The following is a 17,965-nucleotide window of genomic DNA, read 5'->3' as shown; positions in this document are numbered from 1 at the left end:
GTGTATTCAGTGATAGCATAAATTCAAGCTAAAGTGTTTGGTCACAGTGTGACTGGCTCTGGGCTCCTGAGATGCCTCATTTTCCAAATGGAAGTATACTGAAGCTCTTCTTAGGGGTGGAGTTGTGGGTATGAGAACAACTGCCTTGTCATTATGTTTTTCTATACATTATTTTTTTATTCTCTGATCAATCAGATCAATCATGTATAATTTGTTGCATTATCTTTACTTTTGTTTCTTGTGAAAATGATGGAAAATTATCTTTTTATATGTCTCAAACAACCCATATCTTATTAACCAAGACTTTCATTAACTTCAAAATAGCACCTCAGCACCTTTTAGGCGACCGTTTTCTTATTCTATTTATTGCATTATACTCTACACACTATGATTTCAGATGGTCTCTTATAAACAAGATTAAATATTCAATGGTTTGAAGCAAAGGAAATATATTTTCCCAACAGAAGTTATCCAGGAGTTTTCATTATGTATATGAAGTTTGCATTATACAATATTTGGTATAAATGCAGTAATACATTTTACATAAATTTGATCTCTTTGATGACTTTGAGTCAATTATACATGCTCTGATTTTGAGCTACTTTCTGAAGAACTAAGGAAGGATGTATGTATCAGAAATAACATATAACGTTGAGTATTGATGGTGTGGCATGTATAGTTCAAATGAAAAAGGTCATGAAAGCTCCCCTCTCCCAAAAAACACTATGGAATAACTTTACAGAGTCTCTGAGAGAAGAGTGATTAATTTAGGCTCTTCCACCTTAGCCTGTGAATGTTGGATCTCAACATGGATTAATGATGGAAGTTGAGCTACTTCATCCTAAGCATTTGTAACCAACTACAGTTTGTTTCCTTAAAGTGATAGCTTAATCTAGAACTTGATTAATATGTTAAAAGAAAAAAAGTTATTTTCGAATGAGTACTAGATAAATAATTGTATTATTACAACCTAAGTTCCGACTAGTCAATAGACTGACATTATGTGGTGAAAACAATTCAGGCTTTGGCTCCTGGTGTATGTTAAAGTCCAGTACCTCTACCAGGTGAGGGGCCCGGAGTGGGTTTTATTAACTCTCAGAGCCTCCATGTCCTTATATTGAAAGTGAGAATAACAGGATCTTCTTTGGAAAACTCTTAAGAGTTCAAAAATTATGTAAAGCCTTTAGCAAAGTCACTGAAATCATTTTGCTATTTGGTAAAGTGGAGTTAATATTACTCTAAGAGTATAATTTTTCAGATTCATGTTAATAATATTCTATTCATGGTTAATATAGTATTTTGTATATCATATATTATTTCATTTGTCCCACGTGATGTCAGTTGCAAATTGAGAGCAAGTACGTTAAAATAATACTACTGCCTTTATATAATACTTTTTGATTAAGACAAACTATTGACATTTTATTTAATAAATTGTCCCTATATCTTTACCATCAAAAGGTCAACATCTATACACATTCTTCAAAGAGCAAGTGGATGTAAGGGATCTAGCTCTCTAGAGATGAGTATTTATGCAAGCTTTATGTTCCATCTCCTTTAGCTCAAGTTTTCCTTTCACCATTTTCTAGAGCATACATTTAGCAGAATTATATTGAATTAAATATTAAAATATTGTCATAAAGGAATGGGGGCTAAATAATACCAGACATTCATGAGTGAAACCCTGAATAACTACATCTGTTTCTCCATAGGTCTTGAAAACGTCTTTTTAACACAGTTCTAAAACCTAGGCAAATAGAGTTCCAAATTACTCTCAGCTTTAACATTTGAGCAGGTCTACAGTTTTCTGTAAAATGCAAGGTTTGAACTGTCCTAGATCATTTTTTAAATTAAGGAGTTATCAGCCCTTACATCAAAATTCTCAAAAGTAGAAATTGTGTCTAACAAAAATAAGATTCATATTTTGACTTCAACATTAACCTATGATCAGCTTCTATTTCACAGTGAAATAAATATGAGATTGAGTAAAGAATTTAAAAAGTGAATGCCAGACTCTGTACACCCAGTGGGTTACAGATGTATGAAAGTGGTGGCAGAGAGCCACTCCACTTCCTTCAAGGTCCAAAAACATTTGGAAGGAAAACCCAGAAGGAAAAATGTCTGACAGACATGTTCTCTTTGGGGCTTCCTGCCTCATTGTTTGCCAAGCTTCCTAGACCCTATTGCTTCTTAATAAAGTTCACCAAAAAGACTTTATGAAATGCTGATTTCATAGAATAAAACTCATGTTAAAGGCGTTTTTACGTAGCTGAAGTTTTCTGCCATCTGCATTTCTCTACTTCACCAATTCAAGGAAGCGTGACTTGGAAAGTTACAAGCGTAAGGTGACATTTGACGCGCTTACTGTTGGTGGAAAAAGGAACCCAAACGCTGAATTCTAAACCGGAGACCATAGCTTAGACATTGCAACAGAGAAGCTGCTTAACCCTGGGGGGATCATTATACCCTTCAATGCTTCTACGCCTTCTCCTGTAAAATAGAGTCATGTGAACATGCATATCGTGCACTGTATGAATTAACTTAATAGAAACACAGATATGGGAAAGAAACTAAAAGCTGAATTCTAATTTCTCTGACCTTTACAACAGTAGCCAAGAAAAGAAACAAATAGGCTTTCAAATTTTCTAAAAATGCCACCAGATTTTAAAAGTAGGCATTATAATCTAATATGGAAAATAATAAGAATTAAGCTACTAATTTTACTACTCAAGGATATAGCTGATGTAATTAAATACATATTTTGCCAATCACAAAGGCAGTTAATTGGACTAAAATCACCTAAAGTTTAATACCAGGAATGTTGGCTATATTTGCTTCTATAAATATTTAATAAAGATCTAAATATTTAGGTCCTTGAGGTAATAGAAAAGTAAATAAAATATAGCTACACCCCTTAAAAAGACCTCAACATAGCAGTGCAAATATTATGTATTTAATAAAGAGATATTTCATTTGATTCAACCATACTGTAAAGGGAACATGAGAAAAACAAGGATGGGTCTCCTAAGTACTATAAAAGTATTGGAATTGGCCACTGGGAGAGGTGAAGGATATAAAAAAAAAATACAGTCAACACCTGTAAAAAGTGAGTGAGCTTTCAAGCTCATCAAATTTGAAAGAAAATATATTTTAAAAAATTATAAGATTATGAGATCTTAAAATTATTTTTTGTAAAGTGATGATAGCTTAGATGGATGAACACAGATAATAGTTATAAATTTATACGTATTTACACACACACACATAACTAAATGAATAACTCCCATGATTTTGCTCCATTAATTCCACCAAAATTGTCCATCATCTTACTCTGAACAGGAATGCCTTCTGTCTATCCAAATCCCAGCTGACCCTCATATCCATCTTCACCACAAAGACTACTATTGTTATCACTAACTGAATTAAGCCAAATTAAAACAAGTTTACAGGCTTGTGCTTTTAAATGAATTACAAGAAAGAATTACAGGGGGAAAAAACGTGATCTGAATAAACAGCAGAATGGAGGAGCGAGCTTTCAAAGGAAAACAGCAACAGTGAATGAAAATGTGGCCTGGGCCATGTCTTTGATATAGGAGCTCCAGGAGTTCTGTTACTCATAACACTTTGCCCCTCCTCTTCCACAGTGATCCTTACAGCCCTGCTAGCATCAGAGTGCCAGAACCCAGCTCCTCTTCTCTCTTAACCAGGGAAGTAAACCTCAGTTCCTTGCATGAAAAATATGTTTGGAACTCATAGCTCTGGTCCCTTCATTATCGCTTAGTAACCACAGTTTTTGTTTATTTATTTAATTTTCAGAGAATTTTTCTATTCTTGTTATTACTTGGCAGTCATATAAACTATATGGGGGGAGAAATATTTTGAAAATATAAACCTCCATGAACCTAAATAATTCTAAAACTCATCTTCACATAAAATTCTCTTTAAAAATAGTCTGATTTTGGAACGAGTGTTTTGGAAACAAGATTCACTAATCGATATTTTCTATAAGAAATAATGTAAAAATTGGCTTATAAAAATGGCTAGATCCAAGAGAAGAAATTAAAAACACCTGAGTTTACATTTGCAACTAAATTCTGATCACTTAGAAAAGGGAAGATTGTCCAAAAGGATAGATGGCAACCTTCTGGCAATTTAAAGATAATTTCCTTCTGAATGATAATGAATGATTAGGTTCCACCCTGTTGAAAAAATAATCCAAAGTTCAGAAGTGGTCTTATTTAAATATCCCTATGTAATTGTTCATCAAATATCACAAAACCAAACATCCATAATCACAGGAAGATAATCTTGATGCCTGAGGTACCTAAGTATATATTTTAAAAGTGCAAATTCTGTTTAAAGGCATTGAAATTTACTTATATTTTAACTGCAATTTCAACCAAACAAAATATTTCCAGGGACTATATTGGGCTCCCCTAGGCTGGTAATTTGCAACTCCTACATAGACTAACAATACATAGAACAGTGGTAGGAAACTGGAATTCTAAACTTTGTTTTCATTATTAGGGTTTTAACCAGGCTGAATAATCACTTTCAAATCTGAATTTCTATAAAAATGATAGTCTCCAAATACACAATTTTGCTTTATATCTTTTAAAAACCATGGGTCATATGAGAGTATCCCATGAAGATATGGGTGTGCACAGTCTAGCCCCTGGGTTGATTAGGAAAAGTAAAATTAAACACATAAAACCCAGCTAAACTTGGAAGGGGATAGATACGGAAAGAAGAAAGGGTCAGGGAAAGTTACAGCACAGAGTGAATAAGCATAAAGAAAGCCAGAAGACTTGGAGGAGCTCAGAGCTAATGAAAAAAACAAGAACATAGAGTAGGGGGAGGGAGGGATGTGAAAGCCAGCTGGAATCTGAGAAAGCAAGAAATACAGGAGCCAACAGAAATCCAAGGACAGAAAGTATTGAAGATTGAAGGGAACAGGAAATTTATTGGAAACCAAGTTGTTTTTCCTTTTGTATCCAATGCAATTCTATTCCAGGCAGAACTCTAGTCCCAACCTCAAAAAGGATAGAAGGGAAGTCAAAACTCATAGCAATCTTTTTTTTATGGGCAGGAGCCAGGAGCTCTGGAAAGACAGATTAGAGGAAGTATGACCCTTTGACAGACGATATAGGGGTAGAGGAGTAGCAGCACCATCCAACACAGTGTTTACTGAAATTGGGTTAATTAGAAATAAAGATAATGGGCTCCAACTCAGAGCTACTGAATCAAAATCACCTCTATATTTAATAAACACTTTAGGTGACTCTTATCACAAGAAAAGTTTAGGAAGCACTGGTAAAAAGTACAAGCTTTAGAACTAGAACTGCCTGAGTTCGAATCCTGGTCTGCGGTTTACTAGCTGTTGATCACAGGCACATTATTTAACCTTTCTGAAGCACAATTACCAAATCTGTAAAATGGATTATTGTGAGGATTAAATGAGTTACAGGATGGAAACAGGTAGTGCTGGGTTCATACTGAGCATTCTGTAGTGGTAGCTGTATAGCTACAAAAGTCCTTATAATAAGAAACTCATACTAAATAACATGTTACTTGATTAAAATAAAAAAAATAAGGAGGGTATAAGATGGCTGTCTCTTTTATGAAACACCAAGGAACACACTTGGTAATGTCACAGAGACCAAGCCACACTCCCCCGGGATTCTGGCCTTGTTCTTAGCATGCACTAGCCAGGCATTTCCCTTCAGGAATCAATAGGTGAACAGCCTTAAGCTTTCCTTCAAATGTGCCTGTAAGTCAAGTCAAATTAAAGGTGGCTTTAAAAGCTGGATTCTTCATGCTACAGAGATGAGGACTCTCTTAAAATGCAATAAACCCAGGACTTGGCTGAGGCTGAGATACCCAAAAAGACTCACAGCCACCTCAAGACCACTGAGATGTACTCACTTGATAAGTCACTTATTTTACAGTCCTGCTTTCTCTAGTCATTTCCCAATATATTATTCCCAAGAATTCCACTCCTTCTGTAGAACCCTGCATAGTTCTCTGACTTTCCTGTTAGAGTAAGATTCAAGTCTTTTTTATTTTACAGCTGTAAACTCAGCTCCATACATAACAAGTTCTATCACATTTTCAGCCTCTTTACTGAACAGTCCCATTATATCCTGGCCTTAAAAGAGGTCTCAATTACCCTTGAGGAAGTCATCTCTCCTGTAACCCTCTCAAGGATAACCTGTCCAGGAGACAGGTTAGTTCTCTATTCTCTGCTTAGTGACTGGAATTAAATCTCCTATTCTTTGCTTAGTGACTGGAATTAAGGATGGCATTTTTAAGTTCCATTACTTCTTGAAAACTCTCACTTCTTTTTATTAATTTAAAAGGCCCTGCTTTTGGAATCTATGTGATTTGGCCATACAGTCTTTATCCCTGCTTGATGATTGGTATTCTTCAAATATCGAGGCCATTAGAACTTATTTCACCATCATTCCCTTCATCCCAAATTCTGACACCATTCTGCGCCATATTCAATGTCCTGGTGGACCTTCCATCCAATATTTGGTTTTCAGTGAAATCCACTGGACTTTTACTCCATTCTGACCATGATTTATATGGTCATAAAAAGGGCTTATTATTGTTTGTGGCGGCTTACCTATTAAGTCTATGACCACAAATACTGTATTAGTTCATTTTCATGCTGCTGATAAAGATATACCTGAGACTAGGTAATTTATAAATAAAAAGAGGTTTAATGAATTCACAGTTCCATGTGGCTAGGGAGGCCTCACAATTATGGTAGAAGGTAAAAGGGATGTGTCACATGGCGGCAGGCAAGAGAGTATGAGAGCCAAGCAAAAGGGGAAGCCCCTTATAAAAACATCAGATCTCACAAGACTTATTCACTACCATGAGAACAGTATTGGGTGGAACACTCCCATGATTCAGTTATCTCCCACCAGGCTCCTCCCACAACCTGTGGGAATTATGGGAGCTATAAATCAAGATGAGATTTGGGTGGGGACACAGCCAAACCATATCAAATACCTACCCTTTTAACTTTCTAACTTTATTGTGGACATGATTAGATCTTTAACCTCAAGTAAATATTACGAGTCTTTGGAACTCCCTATTTTCACCTCATCTGTCAGATGCCTTATATCAACAAAAAGAATCTTGAAAATGGTAATATTCCTGGTGCATATTATTTGAAGAATCATGGTGTAATAATTATACAATCTTTTTCTCAAGATAAGTGAATTTGTTCCTTAAAATATATATTTTGCTCTGAACAATAGTATCAATTTAAATATAAAATAAGAATACTGAAAAGACATAAACAGCCTTAGAAATAGGAAATGTAAAATGGTGAGTGAGGCTGATAGATATGGCAGAAAATAAGATAAACATAATAATAGTCAGATCAAACATGAATTAAAGTTAAATTCATCTAATTAAAGATACAGAGTAATCATATCAGCAGCTTATAAGACACTTAAAACAATAGAGAAATGGCTATGTACAGTCTTAAAGCACTTACTTTTTTAAAAGACTAAAATCAAATTAGCTAATTATTTAAAGAAAATTAAAATACTAATAGTACAAAAGAATTTTTTTCAAAAAATAGAAATCAATTGCCAGCACATCATACATATGCATAGACAGGTACAAACATATACATATAGTCAAGAGGATAAACAAGTTCAGAAGATGCTTCTGAGTAAAGTTATAAAATATAGGAAGACTTATAGAGAGATAGAGAGAGAGAATGTACCCAAATCAGAAAGGGGCAATGCAAAAGATAAGATTATACTTATAAGAAGAAGAAAATACTTTTACCAACTTTATGCTCATAAAAGATTTGATATACATTTATGTCACTAAAGATAAAATATTATAAAGGACCTACTTTATTATTTAACGCTTTTAAAAAATACTTTATTGAACTCAAAATTTTATTAATGTTTATTACATATAAAGAGAGAGTAAATCGTATGTTGTTCTTCAAAGAGCAGATACTAAAATTGGGCATAATATTACCTTTAACATTATTTAGAATATATATTCATTACCTTTATAACTTGTTCTTCATACTAAAAACCATTTGGAATAGTAACTTTTTTCTATGCAGTATTTTTCATGAAGCAGATAATATTTTTATTCTTTCTTTGGAATTCAAATTGGTAATCTAGTATGTATGTTAGTTGGAATATAACAAGTTCAAGTAGTATGGTAGATGAATATATTTTTACAATGTAAACTAAATTGTACAATTTGTATTTTTAATTTCCTCATTATATAGTTAATCTTTCAATAATGGCTGTCTAGCTTGTTCACAATAAACCTCTCACTGACAACAACTATATTAGTTGGATAAAATATTAATGAAAAACACTTATTTAATAGTCTCTGAAATTTGGTTAATGAGTATTTCAGCAGCCAGTATACTATGCAGAAGAAAAAAATAAAGTGGTGAGCCCAACAGTCAGCATAACTTTTCTTTTTGAGGCATTTGCCAATTCTGTATCAGCAACTGAGAAGCTGAGACCATCAGAGCTTCCAGGAGCCTTACAAGGCTGGAGTGGAAATAGTTTGAATGGTGGTAGGGAACTAAAGCCTATCTTTTAGAAATCATAGAACTGCTTTAACTCAAAATATAATAACTAACATTAAGACCTCAATAAGTTAGATTAACAGCAAATTAAACAAAGCTGAAGAAGAAATTAGTGGACTGGAACATAAATGAGAAGAAAATGTTCAGACTGAATATGGAGAAAAAAGAATGAAAAATAATGGGGCACAGAGAAAGTTCTAATATTCTTCAAATTGTAGGTCTAACTGGAGAGGATTTAAAAGTAAACAAGAAACAGAGACAATGTTTGAGCAAAAATGGTTAAAAAGTTGCCAAATGCGAAACCCCAACAAACATTAAGTCATAGATCCAAGAAGTGTTACACATCATTAGCTGATAAATACAAAAGAAAGTATGCCTAGACATGCCATAGTCATACTATTAGAAACCAAATACAAAGAGAAGAGAATGAAAGATAAATTGTCAAACGACCAAAAATAAGACAAATAGCTGATTTCATTGTCTCTGGCTTCCACTGCATCTGTTGAGGAATCCGGATTTGTACTGCTATCATGTCTTATAATTTTTTAGATAAAATTAACTTTATAGTAAACATTAATTTATATTTATAAACATTATATATGTGTGTGTATATATGTACATAATAGTGTATATGTATGTATATAATTTCAAAGAAAGAAAAACTGAAATAAAAACAATATTAGTACATATTTTTACTAAAGAAAATATTGAAACAAATACTTCTGGTTGAAGATAAGTAATTTAAAAGTAATCTGATGAAAGAATGGAGATGAAGAAAGAAATAAAGAGAAAAGAGAAAACAGGTGCATAAATATAAATGGACAGTGACTGTATACATATGTATTATAAATATACCATATAGATAATATATGATAACAAAAATATAAAAGGCAGAAGACAGCAAATGAAGTTAGAGTTGTATTTAGATTTTTATTAAGTTATAATAGTACTAATATATTATTTTAATAAGCCATGGTTTTATGTTGACATCTTACAGACAGCAATTAAGCGTATACTAAAAAAAAAACGTATCACTAACATGTCAATTCAGGAGGAAAATGAGAAATTAAAATGCTACATAATTTCAAAAGAAGCTGGCAAAAAATAAAAAATGATAAGAAGACAAATAAAGAACATATGAGACAAATAGAAAACAGTATGATGGCAGTTTGGTCCCTGTCCGAAAATTCTTCCTCAAACATCCTAAGATATTTAGTAACTGTACTAACAACTACACTATTGCAAGCTAAAAGTATAAAGTTACATTATCTTCCAATTACATTTAAGCAGAAATATAATACATTTAAATTCCAGAGACCCTTTAGCACCAAATAACTTTACTTTGAATCATAATTTTTGCTGACAGCAAATGTAACATAAAGGATCAGACTCGAATATAAACTAACTATAAATTTAATCTCACATAATCTACAATTTTATTTTTAGAAATATAATAGGTTTGAAACATTGTTTATATTAGAATTTGGGTCTTTGGAAATTTTATTTTTGCAAAAGGGCATTAATATGTGAAGAGATTTAGTTATTGCTTAAGGAACACTTGAAAATCAAAGGGGGATCTCTTTGCTAGGAACATTAAATGTAATCAAAACTTTAAAATATACCAATTAAGCCAGCTTCATTATACTCTTTTTAAAAGAAACAACTACAGAAAATAAAACGTCCTAAGAGATATCTTGAATTACAGAATGAGCAATTCTAACTTCTTGGTCTATTAAGGGAGTTTTCTGCGAAACTACTGTCATTAGCAAAAACATAGAGACTCAAATAATTTACTTAGTGGATCTGTGGTAGAATAAGCCTTTTATTCATATTTATTCTTTTTATATTTGATAATACATTCTTAAAGTTCCAATATGTATATGTGTATATATGCACACACACAAAATTTAACTCTAATAATTTATCAGGGACATATTATCTCTAATATGTAAACTGAAAAATAAAGATCTGGTCATGCTCTTGCACAAACAAAATCATGGGATAAGTTAGTAGCAGAAAAATATCTGGGTGTTCAACCTTTTATTGCACACATATGAGATTATTTCAAAAAACAGAATATTCTGTCTGTTCTAACTGCAATCAAATCATTTCATATCACAAGAGTCAGGTTGATTCATGATTCTCTCTGCCAGATTCAACAATAGAGAATTGGTTAAGCTCTCTGCTGTCTTGACAGACTCCAGAATTCATTTTCACCTCATCTCTCCATTAAACCACTATTACGTCCTATGAGACAAAAAGGTAAAAGAAAAACAGCAGTAATACTCATTGACTGGTGCTAAGACCAAACTCTATTTATCATGTCTCCATTCTCATTGATCTTGTATTAATTTAGCAAATATTTACCATGATGCTACAATGTGCCAACCATTTTGTTGGACCTTGAACAAATGCTAAGAAGAATTACATGGTGTTCATAGGCATGTGATACTTATGGCCTATAAGAGAAAACATTCATTCATTTGTTCATTCAACAAGTCTTATTGACCATTAAAAAATCAACCAGACATTCTGATAAGTGTTGAGAATCCTGTGGCAAATTGCTTCCTTACTTTCATTGTGCTTAATGTCTGCAAAGTAATTAAATATCAAGTAATCATTAAAATAAATATAGAATATGTATTATATATAATAAATATACTACTATACAATAAAAGTATACAAAAGCTTCTGGCATTGAGAGTCTGGGAGAGATGTCATGAGAAGGTAACATGCAAGTTGAGGGCTGAAGATTAATTAGAAGTTAATTTTTTAAAAATAGTCTTCCTAACAGAGACGAAAGTAAGCAAACGTGGTTCCAGATGGAACACAGTTTGTTAAAGAACTCGAAGAAGGCCACTGTGGCTATGGTGGCAAGAACAAAAAAGAATAGCTTAAGATGATGTTGCTGAGAAGTGCAGTGAAAAGATCATTTGAGGTTTAGAGAACACATTAAAAGTTTTGGTGTTCATTCCTTAAAGCAATGGAAATTCACAGATGGTTTTGAAACAGGGAGGGAAATAGCATTATTTTCTTTGAAATAGGGAAAACTTTCCAACTAGCTATATAGGCATCAGGTTGAAGAGGGATTCCTGGAAAGTAAGAAGACTACTGCAACAGCCCAGTCATCCGTATGAGAGATAATGCCATTTTAAAATTGAATGGTGCTTCGAAGTTGGAAAAAGGTATAGATTTGAAAGAAATTCAAGAAGTAAAACTGCAGGACTCAGTGATACATTGGGTGTGAGGGAAATGAAAGAAGATAGCTTCTGGTGTATGCTTGTAGAACTGAATGAATCATGATGACATTCCCTGCAATAGGAAATACTGGAGAAAGTCCAGTGTTGGAAGGAGTAGAACATTACTAAAATTTTGAAAATGTTGAATTTGAGTTGCTTTTGAGATACCCAAGTGATGATGTCAAATGAGCAGCTGAACATCTAGACTGAAATTCAAGAAAAAAAAAATGGGAATGTAAGTCTAGAAAACACTGGTGCACCAACAGTAACCAAAACAGTGAGTGTAGTAGTCACTCACACTCACAGTAGGGAGAGTGACGATAGTGATGAGGAATCTGGATATTTACCCAGTAGATAAAAGCCACGGAAACTGCCAAGGTGACTGAGAGACCAGAGACATAGGGCTGAAAGCAGTGAAGGTTTGTTAGAGCAGAAGTCTAGGAAGATAAAGTTCAAAAAGCCAGGTGTCAGATGTCAGTGCTGCTGTGAGTTCAAATAGGATGAGATAGAAAACAATTACAATTCAACAGTATTGAAACTAAAACAGAATTACTTTAAAAATTCCTGAGAACACAGAGAAAGGGGCATAACTTTGGAGGGATAAAAGAGCTGTACCAAAAAAAAAAAAAATTAAATCTGGACTTGAGAAACAACTAGGAGTTTCTAGGAAAAGCAGTTGGTGGGTAAAAAGGCAATATTTATAGAAGGCATATCATTTCTTCAGAAAGGGACAAAAAGTCTTCATTAAGCTGATGAATGTCCCAAAATTTTATTTTTCAGGAATCCTACTCATTTTAATTTAACCTGCTTCCATATCTTAATAGGGCAAAGAAGACATCCTTACCTGTTCTATCATTGTTCCTAAAACCCACAAACTGTGTAAAGCAGAAAATAAAGGGGGAGAGATAAATATAATATTCACTCAAAAAAATTATATAAAGTCTCAGACTTAGGAAATATAAGTTAAGAATTCCTGATTAAATAACGGCCTGAATAAAAAAAGTCAAGAACATCAAGATAAAAGTTACAACAGGAAGGCCAAAATAGAATGTAGGAAAATTAAATAGCCATGTTAACATGTGGGAAAATAAAGGATCACTTTTCTCCTCTACCACCGTCATCAACAGGTTTTAGAGTTAGATGACCACAGCCATCTTTTAAGTAATGAGAAGCAAAATACCTCTAAAGAACACAAATGCTGAATTCTAATTTGTAGACATTAGATTGCAATTTCACATATGATACACCAAACTGATAATACACAATAGAAAATGAATATCTTATATGAAAATAGTTGATTTAAAGCCACATAGTACAATTACGCTTATTGACAGAAATATTACAATGACATAACTTATTTTGTTCACAAGTCAAATCAGAAATAATCTGCATCCAGCACCTGTAGTTCAACAGCAAAAAGTCCTCACAGTGCTCCTCCTTCACTCCATGTTTCAACATTGTCATAACAATTATTAGTTACTTAATATTTTGTGGAATTTTAGATTTTCAGCTTTTTTAATGAAAAAGTTAATTTCTTTATCTGACACCTTTTCTTTATCTGACACTGGTTGAGAGTGCATTAAATCGTAATATTAAGTTGCCTATTGTCTTAACATGGGCTTTCAGGAACAATGTGGGAATAAGTTTTAGTCTGAAATTGCTGTTATTTACACTTTCTTTCAAGTTTGTTGAAGCACAAATACATTTGGGATAATTAATGTTCTGACGGATTATTTCATCCTACTATGTCTTCTTAACCTTCTACTGGTTTCATTCCTTTTTCTGCCTCATATTGTGACAAATGTGCCGTCCTTGTTACACAGTACAAGGAGCTCTGAGAATAAGGGCAGTATCCTTGAAGGAATAGGTACCTATGAATACAAAACGTATTACGTAACGCATCCCTTTCCAGGAAAACACCGAGAAGGAATTGTTTCCTTTAGGCGACCAGTAAAGGGTCACAAGTAGGGATTTTGCTGGGTCTAATCTCTAGAGGTGGGTCGTTACATTGACAGAGGAGAGATGATGGGAAACCATTTAAGGAGTGGGGCCTGACACGACAGACCTGCTGAGGGAAGGTCCCTGGGGTGAGGAGGTGACACAAAGGGAGGAGGGCACCAAAAGGCTGCAGGGAGAGAGGCTGGCTGTCAGTGCGCATGAGGGTGGGGACACCCTGGGCCGCGAGGTGGTACCTGCGCGGGGTCGAGCGCCCCTGCCACTGAATCCCCGATCCAGAGATGCTCCCGGAGAAGCTGCTGGTAGCTGAGGCAGTGCTTCACCGCAGATGGCACATTCCCCATGGTGGAGCCTGGGGCGGCAGTCGGCGAGGGGAGGGAGACTTGACGAGGATGAGGGGCGGGCACCACTGGGAAACTGCGCCAGCTCGGGAGCGCGCCCCTCCGGTGCACGGGCTGTGAGGACCAGAGCTGCTCTGCGCACTGCGGCGGCGCCGAGAGGGCGGGGAGCAGGGCGTGGCAGGTGGCTGCGCCTGGGGCAGCGGGTCCACCGGGCACCTGCGGCAATCGTCAGAGATACCAGGCACCTAAACAGGAAAGAAAGGAGCTGAGCCAGAGGATATTCAGGGGTGGCGCATTTCCCGCACTACACTGAGTGCCCGGGACGGACTGTATCTGCACATGCCGAGCTACTTCTCACCTGATTCAGATCAGGTGTAGAAGAAAAGGGATCTAAAATAAAAGAAGGGGGCGTGCATTTTTGTGTTGGTGAGTTTGTTCATTCTCAGCTGCAGCCTTAGGTGCTCAAGTGTAGATTTGCCCACCATTGAGCTCACGGAGTTCACGTTTTATAACAATAAACTCTATTTAAAAATGTTTTTGAGGCAATTGGCAAGGTTAAAACATATCCAACAGTCTTAAAAAAGTAAAAGATAGACAGCCTTAAATTAGGGGAGGTGTCAGAGGTACTCTCAGAGGTACGTTCCTAAATCAGAGGTAAGCTGTCAGTAAGCTGGTGCTGCAGTTAAGCGCTGAAATGGAACTGTGTGTTTAAAAGTCTCATGGCACAAAATTATTAAAGCCTGTAGAACTAGATTTATCCAAACGGAAAATTCTAAACAAGCTATTAGGATATTAGAATTGCAGAATTTTTTAGTGTAAGAGTATGAAAAATAGCCTTGGAGCAGACCACTGTCCTGCCTTCCCCACCCCACTTTCAAATGTACACTTATTTATATTGTCACACCCTAATACTCTTCTCAGTGGGTTCAGTGGTTTGCAGTTAGAATGACATGATCATCAAGAATAGTCTCGTGCAGGGTACCTAGGGTCTGCAAGAGACACAGCCAGGATGTCTGTGGCCAGGAGTACCCTCGGCCCTGTTGGCTGACTGAGCAAATATAAACCAGGAGCCAACTGATGCACACCATAGTATAAACACACAGAAGAAATTTACCATCCAAAGTCAAACCATCCTTACCTCTTGTGTGTTTCACAGGTGGGGGATTGGGGAGCAGGCAGTGACACTTCCACAGCTAATAGAAATAAATGAGTTAAGGGAGGAAAAAAACAAAGAGTGGAAGAAAAATCATGTAGATCCTTTGATAAAACAGTACTAGAAAGGGCAAACAGGATGAGGAGGTCATAGTCCTCACACAGTTAACCAAGGATATTTAGAATATTCTCTGAACTGCTGAAGTGAAGTCATGCAATTACTGGATGCACTTAAAACTCTGTAAAGCACAAAAACTTTGGTTGTTTGTACTTAAGCATGACTATTATATAGGTGTACATTCATAGAACTAAATCTATTAGATGCACCAGCAGAGCTCAGCTATTTGCCCACCTACTTCTCACCTGGTTCAGATCAGGTGTAGAAGAGATCAGCTGTTTGTTATTTTTTTCACTGCAAGTGAAATGGAGCATACTGGTTACATCTATGCTTACTATCATTTTTCTCTCTATATTGAAATTCTGCAACAAGGAACGTGATATTGAAAAGAATCTTAAAAGATCCAAGTTGAACAACGATAATTTAGCAAGGCAACCTTCATAATGGAGTCAACAATTATTTCAAACCTCAAAAAGGATTGTCAATTAAAATCAAAATGAAGTCTAAACTTTTAGAGAATCAATCCTCTAAGATAAGTCAGATATTATATGATCCTCTGCTACTAAGAAAAAGAACATTTAGGGGAAAAAAAAGCAACTTTACTGCTTAATAGTTTTCTAAATTAGAAGGGTCTGAACAAAATTTTATATACCAGTTAATTGACCATGTAGCATGTGTTTTTTACAGAAAAATCTTATAAATAAGAAAGCATTTGTTGACACATTTTAATTCATATCATATGAAAAATGCTGTGATCTCAAATTTTTAAACAAAATCTGTACAAATGCCAAAATCATAAAGATCAAATATCTTAAGAATGTTTAATCTAATGAATAAACAGGAGTGGAAATATATGTGCTTTTACTGGTAAGCAAAGTTTGATGTTAATTTATGAATGCTTAAAATTTATAAATTTGAAAAGCTTGTGTTCTTGTACTTAGTAGTAATGTACATCTTTCTGTTTTGATTACTCAAATAAACATTTTCAATATGTACCCCTGTTACTTGCAACTCTAAAAAGCTCTAGTTAAAATGAGAATAAAGAGAATTCTGTGGAAGGTACTGTAGTTCTCTTTTGCCATATAACAGGTTAAGAAGCTAGATCTCCTTTAGAAAAATAAAGAAACCACTTGTTAAAAACTCCAAGGAGGGGCCGGGCGCGGTGGCTCACGCCTGTAATCCCAGCACTTTGGGAGGCCGAGGCGGGTGGATCACGAGGTCAAGAGATCGAGACCATCCCGGTCAACATGGTGAAACCCCGTCTCTACTAAAAATACAAAAAATTAGCTGGGCATGGTGGCGCGTGCCTGTAATCCCAGCTACTCAGGAGGCTGAGCAGGAGAATTGCCTGAACCCAGGAGGCAGAGGTTGCGGTGAGCCAAGACCGCGCCATTGCACTCCAGCCTGGGTAACAAGAGTGAAACTCCGTCTCAAAAAAAAAAAAAAAAAAAACTCCAAAGAGAGTCAGTACCATATCCCAAATCTGCACTCTCTACTATGCTTGCTGCATCATATGACTAAGCTACTTTTATTTCATTGCAGTTTACTCACTCAAATAGAAGAAGATACAAACATTCACTGCAAATTAAAGTTAATTAAATTTTGTTTTCTCTAGTGAGTTTATTAATGATTTTGCTATGTGCAAAAACATCCAATTCAACCTGTCTCTCCTGAATTATTCTTGACTTCCTTCTGTCATTAATCCTACCAATCTGTCAACAAGTGACGTGAGTTAAACATCTTGCTCTCTTTCTTTTGCTAAGAACTTCTCTCTGCTCCACTTCCTTTCTATTTGAAAAGCAGCACCATACTGCAGTGTGAAAGAGACTAAGAGCTGGTTCAAAATTATCTATGATGGCAGCCAGGCTTTAACAGAGACTGACTGACCCTGGACAACTTCTTTAGCATCTGTTTCCATATGTGTAAGAGGGGGACAATAACAGTTCATACCCATTGAAAAAATTAAATGACAGAATATATAAAGTGCTCAACATGTGGTCTCTGGCACATAGTAGGCACCTAACAAATGTTAACTATTATTAATACAGTAGTCTGGTTTCCTGGGTTATTTTGCATTTACCAATTCATACTGTATAGCCTGAGAGATTTTTGAAAATATGTATCTGATAAACATTGCTGAACTTAAAATTCTTAGAGGTGTTCCATAACCTCTGAACAGCGGGAGGACGTCATGTTTCTTAAAAATGGTTCAATGAATATATCATGATGAGACTCTTTGCAATCTTTGCAGCCTCCACTCCTACCCATTTTCTAAACTTAACCATAACTTCAGCAATATCACATTAAGTACAATTCCACAAGTTTTAGAATTGTTTCATATCCTTTCACTCTATGTTCCTTTTTATAGCAATTTTGAGAAATTCAGAAGATACGTAAAGATATCAATGAAGACACCCATTGTTCTAATTCTAGAAACATTTAATACATTTCATTTCAGAGAGAAAAAAATTAATATTTCTTGTATATACACACTTACATATATACACACACATATATATATAGTTATTGTAGAGCCAATAGCATCATGGTTTCAAATAATTAAAAAGGGAAA

General features: G+C 35.1%; 1 protein-coding gene and 1 long non-coding RNA gene across 6 annotated transcripts in view; one reads left to right on the top strand and one right to left on the bottom strand.

Moving 5' to 3' along the window:
* Window positions 1-14,261, bottom strand: part of HMGCLL1 (3-hydroxy-3-methylglutaryl-CoA lyase like 1) — a 149,032-nt gene extending 134,771 nt beyond the window's left edge. For 3 of the 5 annotated variants that reach the window (XM_021665433.2, XM_021665432.2, XM_064360973.1), the window contains exon 1: window positions 14,019-14,159. In XM_021665433.2, the coding sequence (XP_021521108.1) occupies window positions 14,019-14,126 (108 nt within the window). In that variant the 5' untranslated portion in view covers window positions 14,127-14,159. Of the gene's footprint in view, window positions 1-12,173; window positions 12,264-14,018 lie in introns of all 5 variants that reach the window. The other 2 variants (XM_021665434.2, XM_021665431.2) reach the window with 2 other exon arrangements.
* LOC135268360 (uncharacterized) overlaps window positions 1-17,965 on the top strand; it is a 261,357-nt gene that overhangs the window by 29,457 nt on the left and 213,935 nt on the right. The window lies entirely within an intron of this gene.

The sequence above is a fragment of the Aotus nancymaae genome, unplaced genomic scaffold, assembly GCF_030222135.1.
Source record: "Aotus nancymaae isolate 86718 unplaced genomic scaffold, 86718_ANA_hifiasm-v0.15.2.pri h1tg000040l, whole genome shotgun sequence".
NCBI lineage: Eukaryota > Metazoa > Chordata > Mammalia > Primates > Aotidae > Aotus > Aotus nancymaae.
This window is presented reverse-complemented; position numbering and strand designations above follow the sequence as displayed.